General features: G+C 53.5%; 1 protein-coding gene across 1 annotated transcript in view; it reads left to right on the forward strand.

Annotated features, from left to right (window-relative positions):
• SNX29 (sorting nexin 29) overlaps window positions 1-17,278 on the forward strand; it is a 452,780-nt gene that overhangs the window by 400,174 nt on the left and 35,328 nt on the right. The window contains exon 20 of the mRNA XM_054714743.1: window positions 7,036-7,175. Within this exon, the coding sequence (XP_054570718.1) occupies window positions 7,036-7,175 (140 nt within the window). The remainder of the gene's footprint in view (window positions 1-7,035; window positions 7,176-17,278) is intronic.

Genomic DNA, 17,278 nt, shown 5'->3' on the forward strand with positions numbered 1-17,278 from the left:
CTGGGCACCGCACTGCTTCCCTACAGAATCCACCCCCAGCCTGGCTCCGTGAACTTGTGGAAAGCGTCCTAAGCTAAGGAGCGTGGGATAAGGCGTCTCAAACTGGTGGCTCCGTGTGGCCTGCACTCTGTGTTGTCTTTGATCCACCTGATCTTCGTTTTTTTACAATTATTTTTCAGTGTTTTAACCTGAGATGTCACATCATCTAGGCCAGTGGTCGGCAAAGTCATTAGTCAACAGAGCCAAATATCAACAGTACAACGATTGAAATTTCTTTTGAGAGCCAAATTTTTTAAACTTAAACTTCTTCTAACGCCACTTCTTCAAAATAGACTCGCCCAGGCCGTGGTATTTTGTGGAAGAGCCACACTCAAGGGGCCAAAGAGCCGCATGTGACTCGCGAGCCGCAGTTTGCCGACCACGAACCTAGGGGCTCTGGCAGCACTTCCGGGGCTGAAGCAGTGGCTGCCCCTTTCCAGCTGGCCCTGCCCACGCTGCGCCCTCCTTTGCCCGTGTCTCCCGCTGCCCCTTCCAGCTCGGGGCTCTGCAGCTCCTGGAGGACACCTTTGCACAGGGGCAGTGTCTTGTTTCCCACCTGACTTCCTCCCAAAAGCGCCTGACCCAGCTCTCCCCTCCTCCCAGAGGTCCAGCCTGCAGTTTCCCTTGGCTACAGAGTCAGTAGCAGAAACATGGGCTTTAGCTGCGCCTGAGCCTGCTGCTCTCCTGCCACGAAATCCTTTGTTGTGTCCTGCCGAGGCCCAGCCCTTGCCGGCCCCGTGGAGGCAGAAGAGGCATCTTAGACCCGCTCCCCCTCTTCTCCACCCCCCTTACCCCCGTGGGGGACAGGCCACTGTATCCTGCCCGTTTAATAAACGAGGCTGCCAGGAAGCTCCGCACGCACTCCACCTTCCCACAGACGGGGTTCTGTTGCTATAAAGACGGGAAGTCACCCAGCCGTAAACACTGCTGTGCCAAGAGGAGGTTTTCAGAATTACGGTGTTTTGTTCACGCTCTGTGACCTGCAGGACCTGTTTGTTTTTCACTTCTGTTTTTAGCAAAGCTGTAGGTCTCCTGTGGTTGTTGATCCTAAGAGTGAGGACCTCATCGAGGCTATGAGCTAAATCCAATAGACACGGCTAGAAACCCAAGCTCCTCCGCGCCAGCTGGGTCCCCGTAGAGAAGGCACTTAAATCTCTTGGAGCCTTGATTTCTTCATCTGCAAAATGGGGATATTGTATGCAATTCATAAAGTAATGCCAGTCAACATTTCACATAGTGCTTGGCCCACAGTAAGCGCGGAATAAAGGGTATCGTCGCTGTCCTCGTCGGGGGGAGTGTAAACATACCTCAAACCCCTCGTGGGCCCTCTGTCCTTTCCTAAAATGGAGACCTGTGTTCGCAGTGAGGTTTGGGGGTCCGCCCTCACTGCAGGCGGGTCCTGCTCTGACAGTTAACACCGCTCGGATACCCTGTGTGTGGCTGTCCAGGCTTCAACTCCATCACATGGTGTGTCCCCCTGAGCTGCTCAGTCCTGGGGGCCTGCTCTGTCGCCCCCATTTTCGAGTAAGACCTGTAAGCAGTGGGGATCACCTGGGACAGGCTGAGCAGGAAGAGGAGGGTGTCTGGACCCCAGGAAGAGCGCGTTGGAATTTAGTGTCGCTAAGCCCTGTGGCCTTCTTCATGGGAAAATGTGGCGAGGATGGGGTCTGCGATGTCCTCTTGAGTCGCCGCTCTGTCTTCCCATCACAGGCTACACTTCACCTGAGGCCGCCAGGGCCTTGCTGCCAGTCATACAGCTCATGTGTGCCGGGTGGGAAGTCCTGGCTCAGACATGACGAGGGAGGCGGGTTTCCAGTGCCCCTGCCTCCCTGGGGGCAGTGGACACGCCAGTGATGGAGCGGAGGACCTGGGCTATATACCAGGTCTCTAATTTGTCAGATGCGCGCTTGGGTGAGTGCTGCTGCTCCCTGCATCTCCGCTTCCTCACCTGGGAGATGGGGCCAACAGACCCTCCTTAGGAAGTCGTCTAGTCCCGTGGTCGGCAAACTCATTAGTCAACAGAGACAAATATCAACAGTACAACGATTGAAATTTCTTTTGAGAGCCAAATTTTTTTAACTTAAACTATATAGGTAGGTACATTGTTATTAACTTAATTAGGGTACTCCTAAGCTGGCCTTTGCTAAAAACTCAAGGGGTCAAAGAGCCACATGTGGCTCGCGAGCCACAGTTTGCCGACCAGGGGTCTAGACTAGAGGATGAACCAGGTGACAGGAGCAGCGCTGAAGACAGAGTAGCCTGTGGCAGACGTGTGGCTGTTCTCGTTAGTATCATTATTTTACTATCATTCCTGTTGCTGCTCTCTGTGCCGCTCTTGGGAGGATGTTTTCAGTGCCGTGGGACTTACTGTTCCCCATTAGGAAGGTGGGGTTCATGGTTTCTTTGCCTTGAACCACACAGTTTGTTCTACACAAAACAGAGTGCGGCAATTCAACCACTGAGTCACACCGGCCAGGCTGCCACAGCTTTTTAATCCACTCATCTACCGATGGGCACTTAGGCTCCTTATAGATCTTGGCTATCCTATATAATAAGAGAGGAATATGCTAATTTTCCGTTATGCCCTGAGGCGTAACGACCACCAGATCATGGATCTGCAGGAGGGTGAGGTGGGGTGGGGGGGGAGCTACAGTAGGGCGGCAGCGACCTACTGGCGCACGGATTCGTGTGCAGGGCTACTAGTTGTAAATAATGCTGCAATGAACATAAGGGTACATATATTCTTTTGAAATAATGTTTCGGGTTTCTTTGGACACACTCTCAGAAGTGGAATTGCTGGATCCTAAGGCAGTTCCATTTTTAATTATTTGAGGAAACTCCAAACTGTTTTCCACAGTGGCTGCACCAACCTGCATTCCCACCAGCAGTGCGTGGGGGTTCCCTTTTCTCCATCCTCACCAACACTGATTGTTGATTTGTTGATGATAGGTGTAAGGTGATACCTCATTATGGTTGTAATTTGCATCTCTCTGATGGTTAAAAGATGTTGAGCATCTTTTCATATGTCTGTTGGACATCTGTATGTTCTCTTTGGAGAAATGTCTATTCAGGTCCTTTGCCCATTTTTTAATTTGATTGTTTGGGGATTTTTTTGTGTTGAGTTCTTTATAAATTTTGAATATTAACCCCTTATCAGATGTATCATTAGAAAATATGTTCTCCTGTGCAGTGGGTTATCTTTTCATTTTGTTGATGGTTTCCTTTGCTGTGCAAGCTGTTTAGCTTGATGTAGTCCCATTTGTTTTCTTCTTTGTCTCCCTGCCCGAGGAGACATATCAGAAAAAATATTGCTACAAGAAATGTCCGAGATTTTACTGCCCGTGTTTCCTTCTGGGATTTTTGTGGTTTCCAGTCTTACATTTAGGTCTTTAACCCTTGTTGGGTTTATTCTGTGTATTTCCTGCCTCTCAGCCTGCAGGCCTCACCCTCAAAGCACCGCCTCCCAGGCTGAGTCTCCTCCCTCCTCAGGTTCACCCACACCCGCTCCACTGGAGCACTGGTCACTCTGTATCCCTGCCCCAGCCTTTGTCTCCTCTCTCTGCTGGACTCTCTGCTCCTGCAGGCAGGGCTGCATCCTCTGCCGTGTGCATTCCCTCAGGCACGTGCAGCCGCACTGAGTGAGCGGCTGTGCATCGGCATAATTAGCACAAGTGCCCCTCACGTGGTGGCGTAAACATGGACTTGGCTGTCAGCCCTGGAGGCACTTCTCATTCATGCCACAGCCCCAGGCAGACCGGGTGCCTTTGGTCATCCTCCTTCTCTCCAGTGGTTCTGCCTTCTCCACTCGTGGTCTCCACACGTTGCTGGGGAGGGAAGGGCGTTTCCGAGCATGTTCCTTGTCGTGGCTGCCTCACCCCCACTCAGGTCGCCCTGGCCACACCTGGTTTGTGGCTCCCATCCCACTGCAGGTGCTGGGAAATCTTGTCTTCTTTTGTGCCCAGTCTCATCAGAACTGGGCATGGGAGGGAATCTCATAGCCAGAGGGCCTTAATGCCTGGCTCCTGAGTCCTCGTCAGCGTTCCGGATGCTCTAGCCAGTGACATGCTTTTGATCCGCTGACTCCGAAGCTGCCGTCTCTCCTCAGGGCCGAGCTGCTTGCTGCTCCTGAAGGAGGGGGCCGGCCTTCTACTTGTTTTAGGAAAACCATGTTTTTCTTAGATGAAAGGAGGAAGTCTGGGGATGCGGTCCCTGTGCCCACCTGCAGCTCACGTGAAGGGCGGCTCCTGGGGAGGCCCCTTGGAGAGGGGGCACGTGGTTGAGAAGATGCCCTGGGCCGGACAAACAAGTTGTAATAGTGCAGGGGCCGGGGCCTGAGCGCTTGTCCTAGAAACCATAGCTTGTCATCATCTTCACAACACCCTGCTGTTTCAAAAATAGTTATTCTTAATATGATGGTGTCTTTATCTTCTTGAAGCTCAAAATAAAATTAACCTTTTTGGAGGGAAAAAAGTGCTTCCATTAAAATAGCCCTGAATGTTGTTTTGTAAGGTGAAGACTCACTCCCAGTGCTCTCCGTTCCTACCTGTAAACCATAACGGACAGAAATATTGCAGTGGGGATGCGCACAGAATGGCAGCAGGCCACGGGCAGCGAGGGCCGCTAAGCGGTCACAGAGGGCCTGGCAGGTTCCCCGAGCCGGGCTTCCTCAGTCCCATCGCTTCTTGTGCCATTTCAGCTGCAGCCCCAGGAGCCCAAGCAAATGTCTCACAAACACCCACAGCTCTCTCAGCGCTGCACGCCACCCAGCGGGACAGGTCCCTACCCCAATGCTGCTCTCCTCTGGAGCCCCGTGTGACAAATGGGGTGTCTGAAGGACCAGCTCCCCTCGCTGCCCGTGGCCTGCTGCCGTTCTGTGCGCATCCCCACCGCAATATTTCTTTGCTCACTTATTATTGGTCTTCTGCCCTTCGTTCCCTGCCCAGAGGATTTGGGACCAGGGAGCTGGTCCACAGGCCAGCCTTCTTCTCTCCCTCCCACTCCATGGTGGGCGTCTTTGCCATCTCTTGTCTGGACTTGGCAACAGCCTCCAAGCCGTTCTCCCTGCTGGCTGCCTTGCTTACCCTAAATCTACCCCCACATTTATTAGTTCTTGCAACAAATACTTACGGGGACTCGTGAGCTCAGCACTGTGCTGGGCTCTGCAGTGTAGGGGTGAACAAGACAGCTAAGGTCCCGCCTTCCTGCGACTTACCATCGAGTAGAGGAGGCACATGATGAACCGTGAGCTCATTCCAGGCAGCAGTCAGGCTGGGCCTGGCATTCAGGACCCGGAACAGGGCCTGGGGCCCTACTGTGAGCCGAATGAGGGCCTGTGGCTCTCCTGGCCGTGCCTCCACTCTGCCCATTCTGGGCATCCACACCGCCCTCCAGGCTCCCCTCCCCCTGCCTGGGACTGTGCCTGCATGAGGGGAGCGGCCCTCACAGTGTCCCTTGGCTGCCACTAGGGGGAGGAGGGGGACAGAGGGAAGGTCCCACGGAGGTGTCACCAGGGAATGGCTCTGGGCTGGAGGGCCTTGCTGTGACCTCAAAGTGTCCTGGCTCCTGCCCTGCGTTTCTTCCTCCCGCCTGTGCTCAGGGGCGGCCAGGTGAATGCAGGGCAGCCAGTTACATTTTCATTTCAGATAAACAATGAATAATTCCCTGGTTTCAGTGTGTCCCAAATATTGCACGGAAAGGTTTTATTGTGTGGTGCACAGTGGAATAATGAAAAATTATTGAATTATGAATTATTGAATATTGAATTATGAAAACTGAAAAAGGACTCACTGCTTATCATAATTCACATTTCACTGGGCATCCTGTGTCTTTATTTGCTAAACCTGGCACTTCTTAAAGAATCTCCCTGCCATGCTGGGGTCCTTGGCAGGGCCTTGGGGCGCTCTCAGAGACCAGGCCATCCTGGGCGGGGCCTCACCCAGCAGCTGTCACTGGGGCCTGCGGGGCCGGCTCTGTGCTGACCCAGGGTGTGGGCGGGTGAGGCCCTGGTCCATCTGTGGGGTCCCGTGGATGCGCCGCCCGGTCCTCTCTCGGCCGCCGTTTCCTTGTTTGACATGGAGATTCATCAGAGTGCGCTCCTCCTCCTCTTGTGGGATGAGCGACCCTGCCCTGCGGCCTCCCTCTCTGCTCTGTCTTGCCCGCCTTGGCCTTGGTGCAGTGGGAGCCCGCTAGAGAAAGCCTTCCCTGCCCCTCGCTGCAGGACAGGCTACAGAATCTGTGGGGCCCCATGTTCTAAGATTATTAAGAATTTCAGGACAGGGCCAGCAGATGATGACCCAGGTCCAAGTTCCGACCCCGAGCGACTGCAGGGGCGCACGCCTGGGAAGCTGGCCCGGGGTGAGTGGGGGGGGGGGGGCGTTATGCGGGGATGAGCAGGGGTCCAGAGCAGGGAGGGGAGGGTCCGGGCCTGCGCCTGTGGGGGCCACACTGGGGAGGACTGTGCTGCCATGTCTCCCGGCTTTTCAAGAGAAGGTGGAATTTGTTTATCAGTGAAATCTGTTAAATAGTGGCAATAGGTTTTTATTTAGGAAAATTCCTGTGAAGGCAAAATTAAGCACCCTCTCTCCAGGGTGGCACTTGGTGTGATTAACAATTACACACTGACTTGTGTGGTCACCGGTTTTATCTGTATGTCTTCCCCACCCCCACCCCCGCTGGCCTGGGACTCCACCAGGGCCACACTGTGTGTTCGCTGGTGCACCCTGAGTCCCTGGCACCACATCTGGCACATGTCGGGTCGCTGAGACTTCATTAGGTTCTGGGAACACACTGAGGGAGTTCGCTGGACCTGCGCCCCCACCTAATTTCATGAGCATCGTCCCTGTCATTAATTGTGATCACACGTGTAAAGCTGAGACGCCCTTTGCGTGTGTGATCACTCGATAAACGTGAGCTGTCTGGTGGTGAGGGCCCGGTGTGTGCTGTGAGGAGTGGGGTAGGTGAGGAGGCTTTGACAGAGGCACCTGTCTGTCTCCCCAGGACGCCAAGTTCGTAGAGGAGCGGAGGAAGCAGCTGCAGAGCTACCTGCGCAGCGTCATGAACAAAGTCATCCAGGCCGTCCCCGAGTTTGCCGCCAGCCCCAAGAAGGAGACCCTGGTTCAGCTGATGCCCTTCTTCGTGTGAGTACCACCCATGGGACGCTGCGCCCGCACGTCCTTCCTCCTTTTCCATGGCTGGGCAGCAAGCAGCCTGTGTCCTCGACACCCTGGGGCCCAGGTGGGCCAGGAGCCGAGGGAGGCGCCGACAGGGAGACTCGGGCCATGCGCTTTGGAGTTCCTGAGGGGCTCGTGAAAGTCTGCAAAGGAGCCGTCAGATTGGAGGTCTGCAAATGAGTGCGGGGCCGTGTGGTTTCATACTTGCATAGACTGCGAGCACAGGGGCATTCATGCTCCCTGCAGCCCACAGGTGGTCAGAGCTACAGTCTCTCAGCTCGGGGAGTGAACCCAAGGAGAGTTCTCAGGCTCCCACTGGTACCGACTTACGTGGTTTTCATATTAATGTTGCTTATGTATGGGCAGACTTAGAATTAGTGTAAATTCCTTATTCTTACACCTCCTTGTAAGAGCAAGAAGTTACAGACGCTTACAAGATGGTCACAACTCACAGCTGTGCGTGCAGTGCTGCTGCCGCTTTCTGAGACCAGTCTTGGCTCACAGAGGCGTGTGGCAGGTCTTGTGTTTGCGTGTGCCACGCCAGTGTCTGCCCGCTGACCTCTTCCTCCCCGTGGTTCTCGGGTCACAGGGCCTGGAAACACCTGCTTGTGCGGCACCTTGAAGCAGGTGGCCGTCACGGTGTCATCACTGGTCACTGGTGAGTCCTCCTTGTCCTGGCAAGTCTCCTCCAGCCTGAGACATTCTCCTTGGATCTGGAGATCTGGAGCGATGCAGCAGCCCTTGTTTACACGGAGTCTTTAGATGGTGAATGTAGTTTCGTTCCTTCTAACATGTTATCATCGTAATGGAAACACAGGATGGAAACAATAGCAAGGCTGTGGCTCCCCCGGAACGGGAGTGGGCCTTAGCATTGAGAAGCACTGGTCGGAGTCGGTGATCTGCTGGGATAAACGAGTTTCCTTTCTTCGAAGCTCTCTCCATGGTGTGCTGAGGCTGGGGATCTGATCCGTTCTGACAGTGCGGCCGTCACATAACAGGGAGCCTGTTTCTGCTTCTGAAGGTGGGGGTGCTGCTTTGGGGGCGTACTTCCCAACATTTCCAAGGTGAATTTCCAGCAATGCCCCTCTTCCCTGCGTGGGGCCTTTGAAATTGTAGCCAAGCTGGCTGCTGACGTTTTTCTAATTGTCTTGGGCTTATGTGTGGAGGTGTGATTGTATCATGCTGCCTGTGATGAAAGATGGCCCTGCCTTCCAAGTAGAATCCATCGGGTACCTGGGATGCCAGGGCCGGAGCTCGCTGCTTTGAAGGTGCCGCACTAGTTCACGGAGGCGTCCTGCCCTCAGAAAGGCGGCCCGGCCCATGGTGTGTGCTGGAAGTTAACCTCTCCCCGAGTCCTGTGCGCTTGGCTAAATTCCCTGGGGAACATCGAGGTAGAGCCTTGGTCCTTCGGCTCTGATGCTAAGAAGGAGAAAACACTGCCCCGCACAGGCAAGCGGTGGCCTTCCGCTGGCACTGCCCGCATCTGTGGTCGCGCCGGGCATGAGCAAACGTTGGCCTGCAGAGCTGTGAAAATCGTGTGCTAATGAGAGCGTCTCGGTGAGTGGCGCAGCCTCAGCCCGCTGGTGCCATTAATCAGAGGCGGGAGAGAAACCGTCTGTGCCTGATTAGCACAGGGAATACAGGTTCAGTTTCACGGGCTTTAAGAATACAAAGGGTTCAGTCGGGGATTGTGGCAAATGACACAATATTGACACCAGATTTCTGGCTGAACGTTGGTCTGGGCTGGGACCCAGATGAATTAAACAGCGTTTCCCTGGTGGCTTTCCTCACAGTTCCAAAGCAAGCAGCCCTCTCCACCTCTGTCTTTTTGAGCGAGGAGGTTACAGGTGGGATGTGCAGACTGTTTCATGTGGGGGAAGGGAGAGGAGCGGGTGACCTGCCGCGTGACCATTTCCGGTATGTGCTCCCCAAACACCAGTGAGACTACTTCAGCGCCAGACCTTACCCTAAGAGAGCCCCAGTTTTATAAAAACTCTCTTGGCTAAGGAAATAAACCTGGAAAAGCATTTTTAAAAAAATAAATCTTGACAGATTTCCTCAGCTCTTTTAAAGGGTGACTCAGAACCCTAAAGATCAGCCGTAGCTACTGAACACGCATGGTCGTGTTTACGGGGCATGTGCCGCTCCCTCCACACCTGCGTTTGGCGGGCACGTGCTGTGGGCACTGGCTGAACGTCGGCCTGCCTGGTCTCCCTGAGGGCCGACCGGGTGGGCACCGTGTCTCCATCTCCTTAGGTGGGACCTTACAGTGTTGTCAATCAGAGGACAACTTCATAAGGTTCCAGCTAATACTGATGAGGAAAGTGAGGCACTGAGGGTGACCTGGCTGACCCCGGGTCATTCATCAGCACATGGCAGCCTGGGCCGTTTGGTGCCAGGGCCCATGATTTGGGGTCTGGGTGACAAGCCCACAACCTGTGGATTGAGCCTGGCCCTCGGACCTGCTTTATTTGACCAGTCCAGTGGGGTTTTGTTATTTGTTTTTCTTAATTGAAATGTTGCCAACAGCAAACAATTAGGTGTCAGATTTTTAAAAATCAGATATCAAGCTCCTCTTGAAAATGAGAATTGGTCACGCTTTGTTATGGAGTGGGTGTTTGTGCACACACACACACACCCCCCATTCATATGTTGCAGTTCTGCCCTCCAGGGGATGGCATTTGGGGTCTTTTGCGATGACGGGGCCTGCTGCCATAGTGCCCCGTGAGAGGAGGAGGAGACGTGAGGGCACAGTGCCAGGCAGCTGCCTGCAAGCCTGGAAGGCTGCCCCCTTCTCCTGGACTTGGCTCAGCAGCACCCTGACCTTGACCGTCAGCCTCCAGAGCTGTGAGGAGTAATGCCAGGTGCTTAGCCAAGTTACTGTGTGGTGCGTTGTTCTGGCAGCTGGGACAGCAAATACCCACGGCCATTCCCACTCCACCCCACTGGCCACAGCCCCACCTGACAGTGCTGCCGTGTCCCCTTGAGCCCCCCCCCCCACACACACACACACACACCATTGTCCCTTGGACTCCGAGCGGAGCCTTCCTTGTGAGTTCTTGTATTCAAGCGGCATCACTGTCACATTGCCTGCAGCCGTCCTCTTATGCACTGCGCAGACGGCCTCTCCTGCAGGGTTTGATGTGAAGCCCAGACCGTGCATGTTCCCCATGATGCACTTGGCTCACCCTTGTGCTCCCTTGCATGGTCTGTGAGCTAGCTAGTCCACTGCTACCTTCAGGAAAGCTGGTCCCTGTCCAGTTTGGGGCGAGAGAGGGAAGATGGGCAGGGGATAAAAGCCTGTGGTAGAGTTTCCTGTGGTGGTGTGTGGGTTGTTTTGGTTTTCTTTTTTCATAAATATTCCTTAAAACTTTCAGGCTGTGCAGCCTGGAGTCCAATCTTAGATGGACCTGCTTTTGCACACCCCTTCCGGCTCATTTTTTTCTGTTCACTGTGTCAGTATTTCCTCTGTTCTGCAAGGGGCACCAGGACGTCCCCGTATTCTGCCAGCTGCACAGATCTGATTGTTGAAGAATCAGCAGGTTGAATTTCTTTCTCCAGATCTCTCTGCCTCCCATTGCCTTCTTGCTCACACCAGCCGCAGTCTGCACTGGAAAGTAGGGCAGTAGGAAGCGGCTCCTTCTCTTCCATTTTGAACTCTGTGCATCAGTCTGGCCCAGGTGGGGGCCAGCGTCCGCCCACCACAATGGGGAGTGGGTGGGTGGCAGGCCCCCAACACCCTCTTCTTTGGGGAGCCCCATCTTCTTTGCATTGCCCTGGCGTTCCAGAGGAAGGTGTCCACGGAGACGTGCCACGTGGCAGATGGGAGCAGACGCTGAGGGAAATGTCAGGTGTGCTTTTGAAAGCACCATAATGAAGGGAGGCTTGGATTCCAAGAACTCGTTCTGCGGACTGGCCCACAAACCAGTGAGGGCTGGAATGATTTGCCGTGCTGTCATTGAGCGTGTTAATAAAACGGGGTTTCTCCGCAGGGGGACTGATGCCTGGGAAGTGGATCATGTTCTGTCATTCTTGAGGGGAGAGAGTTCCGGGGGTGGAGGGTGAGTAATGTAGGTCACTGCGCAGATCCCCAGCTGGACTGGCAGAGAAAGTGTGGCGGCGTCTTCCCCTCACCCGCCCCCCCTGCTGCCACATCCACTCTCACAGCGGAGACATGTGTGTTCTGCTGAAATATGAGCTGCCGTGTTCTCCCAGGGAGCAGGGGTTTAGCTCGGGGCGAAATGGCCCAGCCTGCGCACCACCAGAGGTCACCGGACCTCAGTCCGTTCCTTTCGCTTGACAAGCTCCTTCCGAGGAACCCTGACCTCACTTTGCTTTGTGGGCCAGCCCAACCTTCCAGGCGTGAGTCTTCAGCATCACCCAGTGCCAGGAAGGATGGCAGATTCATTCATGGGTCTCAAAACTGGCAGGCTGCTGAAGTATGGTCAGTGTTTTAAAGTAAAATATAAAAAATATATAAACACAAATAAAATGAAATAGAAAATAATTGTGTTATTCTGTATGGGGATGGATGTTAACTAGTTTATTGTGATCATTTTGCGATATACACAGATATCGAATCATAATGTTGTACACCTGAAACTAATATAATGTTTTATGTCAATTATACCTCAATTTAAAAAAAAAACAGGGTTTTTTTTCTGATAGGTAAATTATGGATTGCCTTCTTGCTTGTTATTATTTTTTCATATTATGCATTACTTTTTAATTAAGAAAAGATAAAAGCTATTTTTACCAAAAGAGGGAAAGAAAACAGTATATATCTCATAGGCCTTGAAGTGATAATGATTACTTGGTATTGTATGGAATTGAAGGGCATATCCTATCTAATAATAGACAAATATGCAAATTGACCGCACCTTCGCTACGCCCAAGCCATGCCCACCAGCCAAGCCACGCCCACCAGCCAATCAGGATGAATATGCAAATTACTCCAACAAAGATGGTGGCTAATTTGCATATCAAGACAGCGTAGAAATAAGCCAAGAGCTGCAGAAGGGAGCAAAGCTGCAGAGAAGCAAGCAAGCCGGGGGAGGAGAAGGGAGGAGCGGAGGCAGGGCCGGGGGAGAAGGGGCGGGGCCGGGGGAGAAGGGAGGAGCGGAGGCGGGGCCGGGAGAGAAGGGAAAAGCAGGCGGGCTGGCAGAGAAGGCAGGCCGGGGGAGAAGGGAGGAGTGGAGGCGGGGCCAGGGGAGAAGGAAGGAGAGCGGGCTGGCGGAGAAGTTAGAAAAGCAGGGGGGCTGGCGGAGAACTCGGGGCAGGGGACAAGGGAGGAGAGTAGGCAGGGCGGGGTAGAGTGCAGCAGGAAACCCTATTGCAGGATTTTTCCTGCAACGGGAACGCTAGTATATATATATACTAGTAAACGTGAGTGACTTTCGATGGGATAATACCACCAGTTTGGCCCCTCTCCGGCCTCTCCCTGTGGCTGGCATCCCTGATTCACACCAGCAGCCTGGTCCTCGCAGGCAGGTGAGTTTGAGACCCGTGGCAGCCAGATGGAAAGTGTGGGGACTCGGAGTCAGCCATAGTCCCAGCTCCGCCGCTGAGGAGGTGATCTTGGGCCAGGATTTGCTTCTGAGCCTGACTTTCCTAGTGTGTGGAGGGAGAAGGGCCAGCATCCCTGACCTGTCGGGTAACTGTTATGCATGGATTCTTCTGCAAGCCCACCCCTCTCTCCCTCCATCCCCTACAGTTTCTCCAGCTCTGGGTGAAGTGACCCAGGCCTTACAGCTTAGCTCTGACTCCCAGGGAGGTGAGCCGTGGGCTGGCCAGGATGGCAACCTCCCTCTGAGTGGCCAGTTCTCTCTGCAGGAAACACCAGCTCCTCCTTCCTTGGAAGGTCCTTACAGGAGGCCCCTCCCCCTGGGGCGTGAGGGCCCTGTCACCTGGAGGGATGACATGTAAACGGGCTGCTAAGAGATGCATCGGAAAGTTCATTCCCCAGGATGCTGGCCCCCAGATCCACAGGGCTCCCGCCCAAGGAGATTGAGATGAATGACTGCTGAAAGTGATGAGGGTGACAGTGTTCCTCTCTAGTACTCGGGTAGCCTCCTGTCTCCTAGGCAGCCCATCAGTCACAGGGATTGTGTCTTGTTTCCGCCATTTCTTTCCATGGAGTGGTGGCAGGAGAGGCCACTTCCACAGAGAGGAGGGAGGGGAGGAAGAGAGTGGTGGGCTCGGCTTTTGCAATTTCCAGAAAGAGGAGGGGAACCTGGAACATCTCCAGAGCAGCTCTGCTGAGTGATACATGGAAAGTTCCCCCAGAGGGCCTGTACTCAGCAAACATCTCTTCCATCCAGCCACTGCTTTCTGAGCACCTGCTAAGCACTCGATAAGTGCCGGGGACATAGCAGAGAACAAAACAGAAAAAAGCAAAAAATCCTCTGCCTTTACTCATTAGGGGGTGGAAAATGGACACATGAGCATATAATATACTGATCAATGAAAATGAATTTGAAGAAAAGTCATGGAGTATTAGAGACTAGAGAATCACACAGGGTGTTTCCCATGAAATGGCCAGGAAAGGCCTCTCTGAGGGAAGATCCTGTGGATTTCTTGGTAAAGGGCGTTCAGACAGAGGGAATAGTAAGTGCAAAAGCCCTGAGGCAGGAACAACCTGAGAGTGTCGATGATGCCGATGTGGCCAGAACAGAGATCAGGGCAGTGAGACAGGAGGAGGCCACCAGGGCCAGACCGTATATATAGGTAGGGCCTCGGAGGCCCTAGCAGTGAGTGAGATTTATTCTAGGTCGGTTGGGCAGCCACCAAAAGGTTTGGGGCAGGGTGTGACATGACCTGGTTTATGTTTGTAAAATCTTACTCTGGGTGTGGGCTATGGAATGGAATTGGAGGGGCAGGTTGTGAGGCTTTTTTAGGGTCCTGGCAGGAGATGTTGGTGACTTGATCAAGGTAACGAGAAGGCAGTGTGATGAGCAATTGTGACGAGGACTGGCTGCCAGGTGTGAGAGAAGAGGACTTCTATGACCTGCAGCCTCCTGCTAGACCAGGCAGAGATACAGATGCCCCAAGCTGCTCCATATAAACTGTATTCAAGTCAACAAGCATGTATTGAGCACCTACTCTTTATAGGGCCCGGATGACTAAGCCTGGGCCCAGCCTAGGGGCCAACATCTGCATGGGTCATGATACCACAAGGCAGCACGTCTTTCGTGTATTTAACGGGAATTTGCAGAGAGCCTAGTTCTGGGTCAGACTGCCCAGTTTGTACCCAGCCCTGCCATGGACTAGCTGGGTGGCCACGAGAAGGTCACTCAGGCTTTCCGAGGCCTCAGTGTCCTCACCTGTACAGTGGACATATCAGTAGCAGCCACCGGATGGGGTGGCCGTGAGGGTTACATGAGCACAGTGTGTCAGGCTTTCGCAGCCCTCCCGCATAGTACGCTCTGTGTGTGTAACTGTCTTCACCGGCAGAAAGGGAGCCTGGGGGAAGGAGAGTCTGGGAGCAGACGTTTTGGGGGAAGTGATAAACTTATGGTATTAAAAACCCTGAAGCACTACAGAAAGATGTAAGATGAAATCAACGTCATACGCCCTCTGCTGTGCATCGTGCCCCCACCCCCACCCGTGATCACCGTCGGTCCCTTATGTAACTGCAGAAATTGTCGATACTTATGTAAGCCAAAGCCACCCTCTACACAGTGTTCTGTAGTTTGCCTTTTGAATTTATAAAGCTGACTCATTCTTTTTGAAAACTACATAGTATCCACTGCAATGGCTGTTTTGTAACTCATTTCACCATTGCTCTCTTTGAACATTTAAGATGTTTCCAGATGTTTTCCCCTCTGATAGTGCTGCCAGGAACATTTCAGTAGGTACGGGTTTCGGCAGGTAGGTCTGTAGGACTGGTTCTTAGGAGTGATTCTGGCTCCAATCGCATGTGCAATTTAAAATTTTTCAGGCATCAGAAATCCCAGCATCCCATACCAATATAATATGCAGAGTTTTCAGAGACATAGAAGGGGGAGCTGTTCTTTCCAGATGTGCAGAACAGCTGCCAAGTTCAAGGAGCTCATGTCGTCATCTGCCGTGGCCAGGGAACAGGCGCTCACCCTGTGGTCAGGCTGTTCTGGAAAGCAAGGCTGGGCCCTGAGGGTGGCAGGTCCAAGGGCATTTCCATCCTGGTCTCTGAGAAGGGAAGCCCTGGCAGGCCTTCGAGAGCAGGTCTGTGCCGCAGGGGGCTCGCACTGGCAGCTGGGGATGGTGGGATGGGAGTCGGGGCAGGGGGCTTTCATAGTAGCCCAGAGAGAAGGGGCTGCTGCCAAGTTTCAGAGGCGGGACTTCGAGGCGAATGATGGTGAAGAGGCTGAGGGGAACTGGTTTGGGAGCAGGGGAGGTGAAATGAGGGGTTGGGTTCAGGAACTGGTCTCTGTGAGGCCCTGAGGGCAGGTTGGGAGCCCAGCAAGAGAGAGGTGTGGTGGGCGCTAGGATTGCGTCCTCTGAGCTCAGCATCAGGTCATCAGGTTGGAGACATGACGTTTCCAAATCTCAGGAAAATCAGTCAAGAAGTCAGGAAACAGTATTATAATTCTCCTGTGAAAATTAAGTGCAATAATCAACATTCGTGGTTTGAAGGAATCCACACGGAGGAGAGAGACGCGGGAGCAAGAAGAGCGGACACAGAGTTGGAGGCGAAGGTCAGCATTTCCAGGAACCAGGACAGGAGCTCGTAGGAGGGAAATGGTCACGATCCCATTAGTCAGTCTTGCTTTTGCCGCTGCTGCCCTGTTACTAGTGTGTGTTCTGGCTCTGTCTGCTGCAAATGATGAGCCTTCCTGCAAATAAAGCAAATACTAATAAATTTACGTGCATGGCATACTTGATGTGAGGGGTAGTCCAAGAAATAGCAAGTTTTGGATTATACTAGTATTAGCGATTTCCACTTGGACAAGAGGTTCTGTGCGTTGTCATTAGAAAGTACCCACCAGCGTTCACTGGTGTTTTCCAGGGTTTGAATATTTGCTCCAGGCTACGATTCTTGGTAAATGCCACCAAGCTAAATATTTCCTATTTGTTAAGCAAATCATTTTAGTTTTCCACAATAATGAACACATAGTATGAAGAACGTTGGGAATATCCTCAGACTAAGTTATGATTTGGGGAATTCTTGAGAATCCCAGGAATCCTGACTTTGTGCTCTCAAATCCCAGAGTCATCTCTTTCAGGAATTGGGGATTCACCCACTCCTTGGGGTACAACTTCCTGACACAAACTTGGGAATGGGAGTCACAGAGGTGGGGAGGGTGCCCAGGGAATAAGGGAGCTGGGGACCGGGTGGCGGTGTGGCACCAGCCCAGCACAGGGGGGAGGAGATGGAGGGAGCTGGGTCGGTTGCGAGGGGAGGTGTTTCCCAGAGAAGCCTCCTGCAGAATTAGCAGCCAGTCTCAGAGCGTCAAGAATAGCAAGCTGTCCTCCTTCTTTGCTGCCAAGTTGGCTGGGACCACGGAGCAGGTGGCAGAGCACAACTGTCACCCTCTTCGCGTGGAGAGCACTGTGCACAAGTCACCGAGGGCTGCGGCGGGAAGCAGCGCCTGGCAGCCCTCGCCCGCGCGGCATGCCTCCGGTGGGAAGGGGTTCGCTCCCCCGCTGCTTAGAAGTGCCCCCGCCTCTGACAGGCCTCCCAGGGACTGGGCTCTGGGGCCTGCAGGTGTCAGAGGTGATGGGTGGGGGGCGCAGTTTGTTCTGTCAGGAGCGCTGTGCACAGCTCCGCCTGGATGTTCACGTCAGTGACAGGAACTGTAGACGCTCAGGTCTGGGATAGCTTAGGTCAGAGGCCCTTTTCCGATGTGTTGGTGCTTCATTTGCACACGACAGACGGCCAGGCCCTGATGCCTCCCCCACGTCAGGGGTCCCTGGACAGGCCTTTGGAAGCTGGAGGGGAAACCTTTTCCCCATCGCAGCCTTTTCCACGAGGCTTTCTTAGCTCCCACCCTTACCCCACCTTTATTAATCGGGTCTGCTGTTTGGGAGAGGAAGCAGCTTCCCCCAGGACTGACACCCCTCATTGGACAGACTTCCCCCCGGGGAGGGCC

This window comes from Eptesicus fuscus, chromosome 4 (assembly GCF_027574615.1).
Source record: "Eptesicus fuscus isolate TK198812 chromosome 4, DD_ASM_mEF_20220401, whole genome shotgun sequence".
In the NCBI taxonomy this organism is placed as follows: domain Eukaryota; kingdom Metazoa; phylum Chordata; class Mammalia; order Chiroptera; family Vespertilionidae; genus Eptesicus; species Eptesicus fuscus.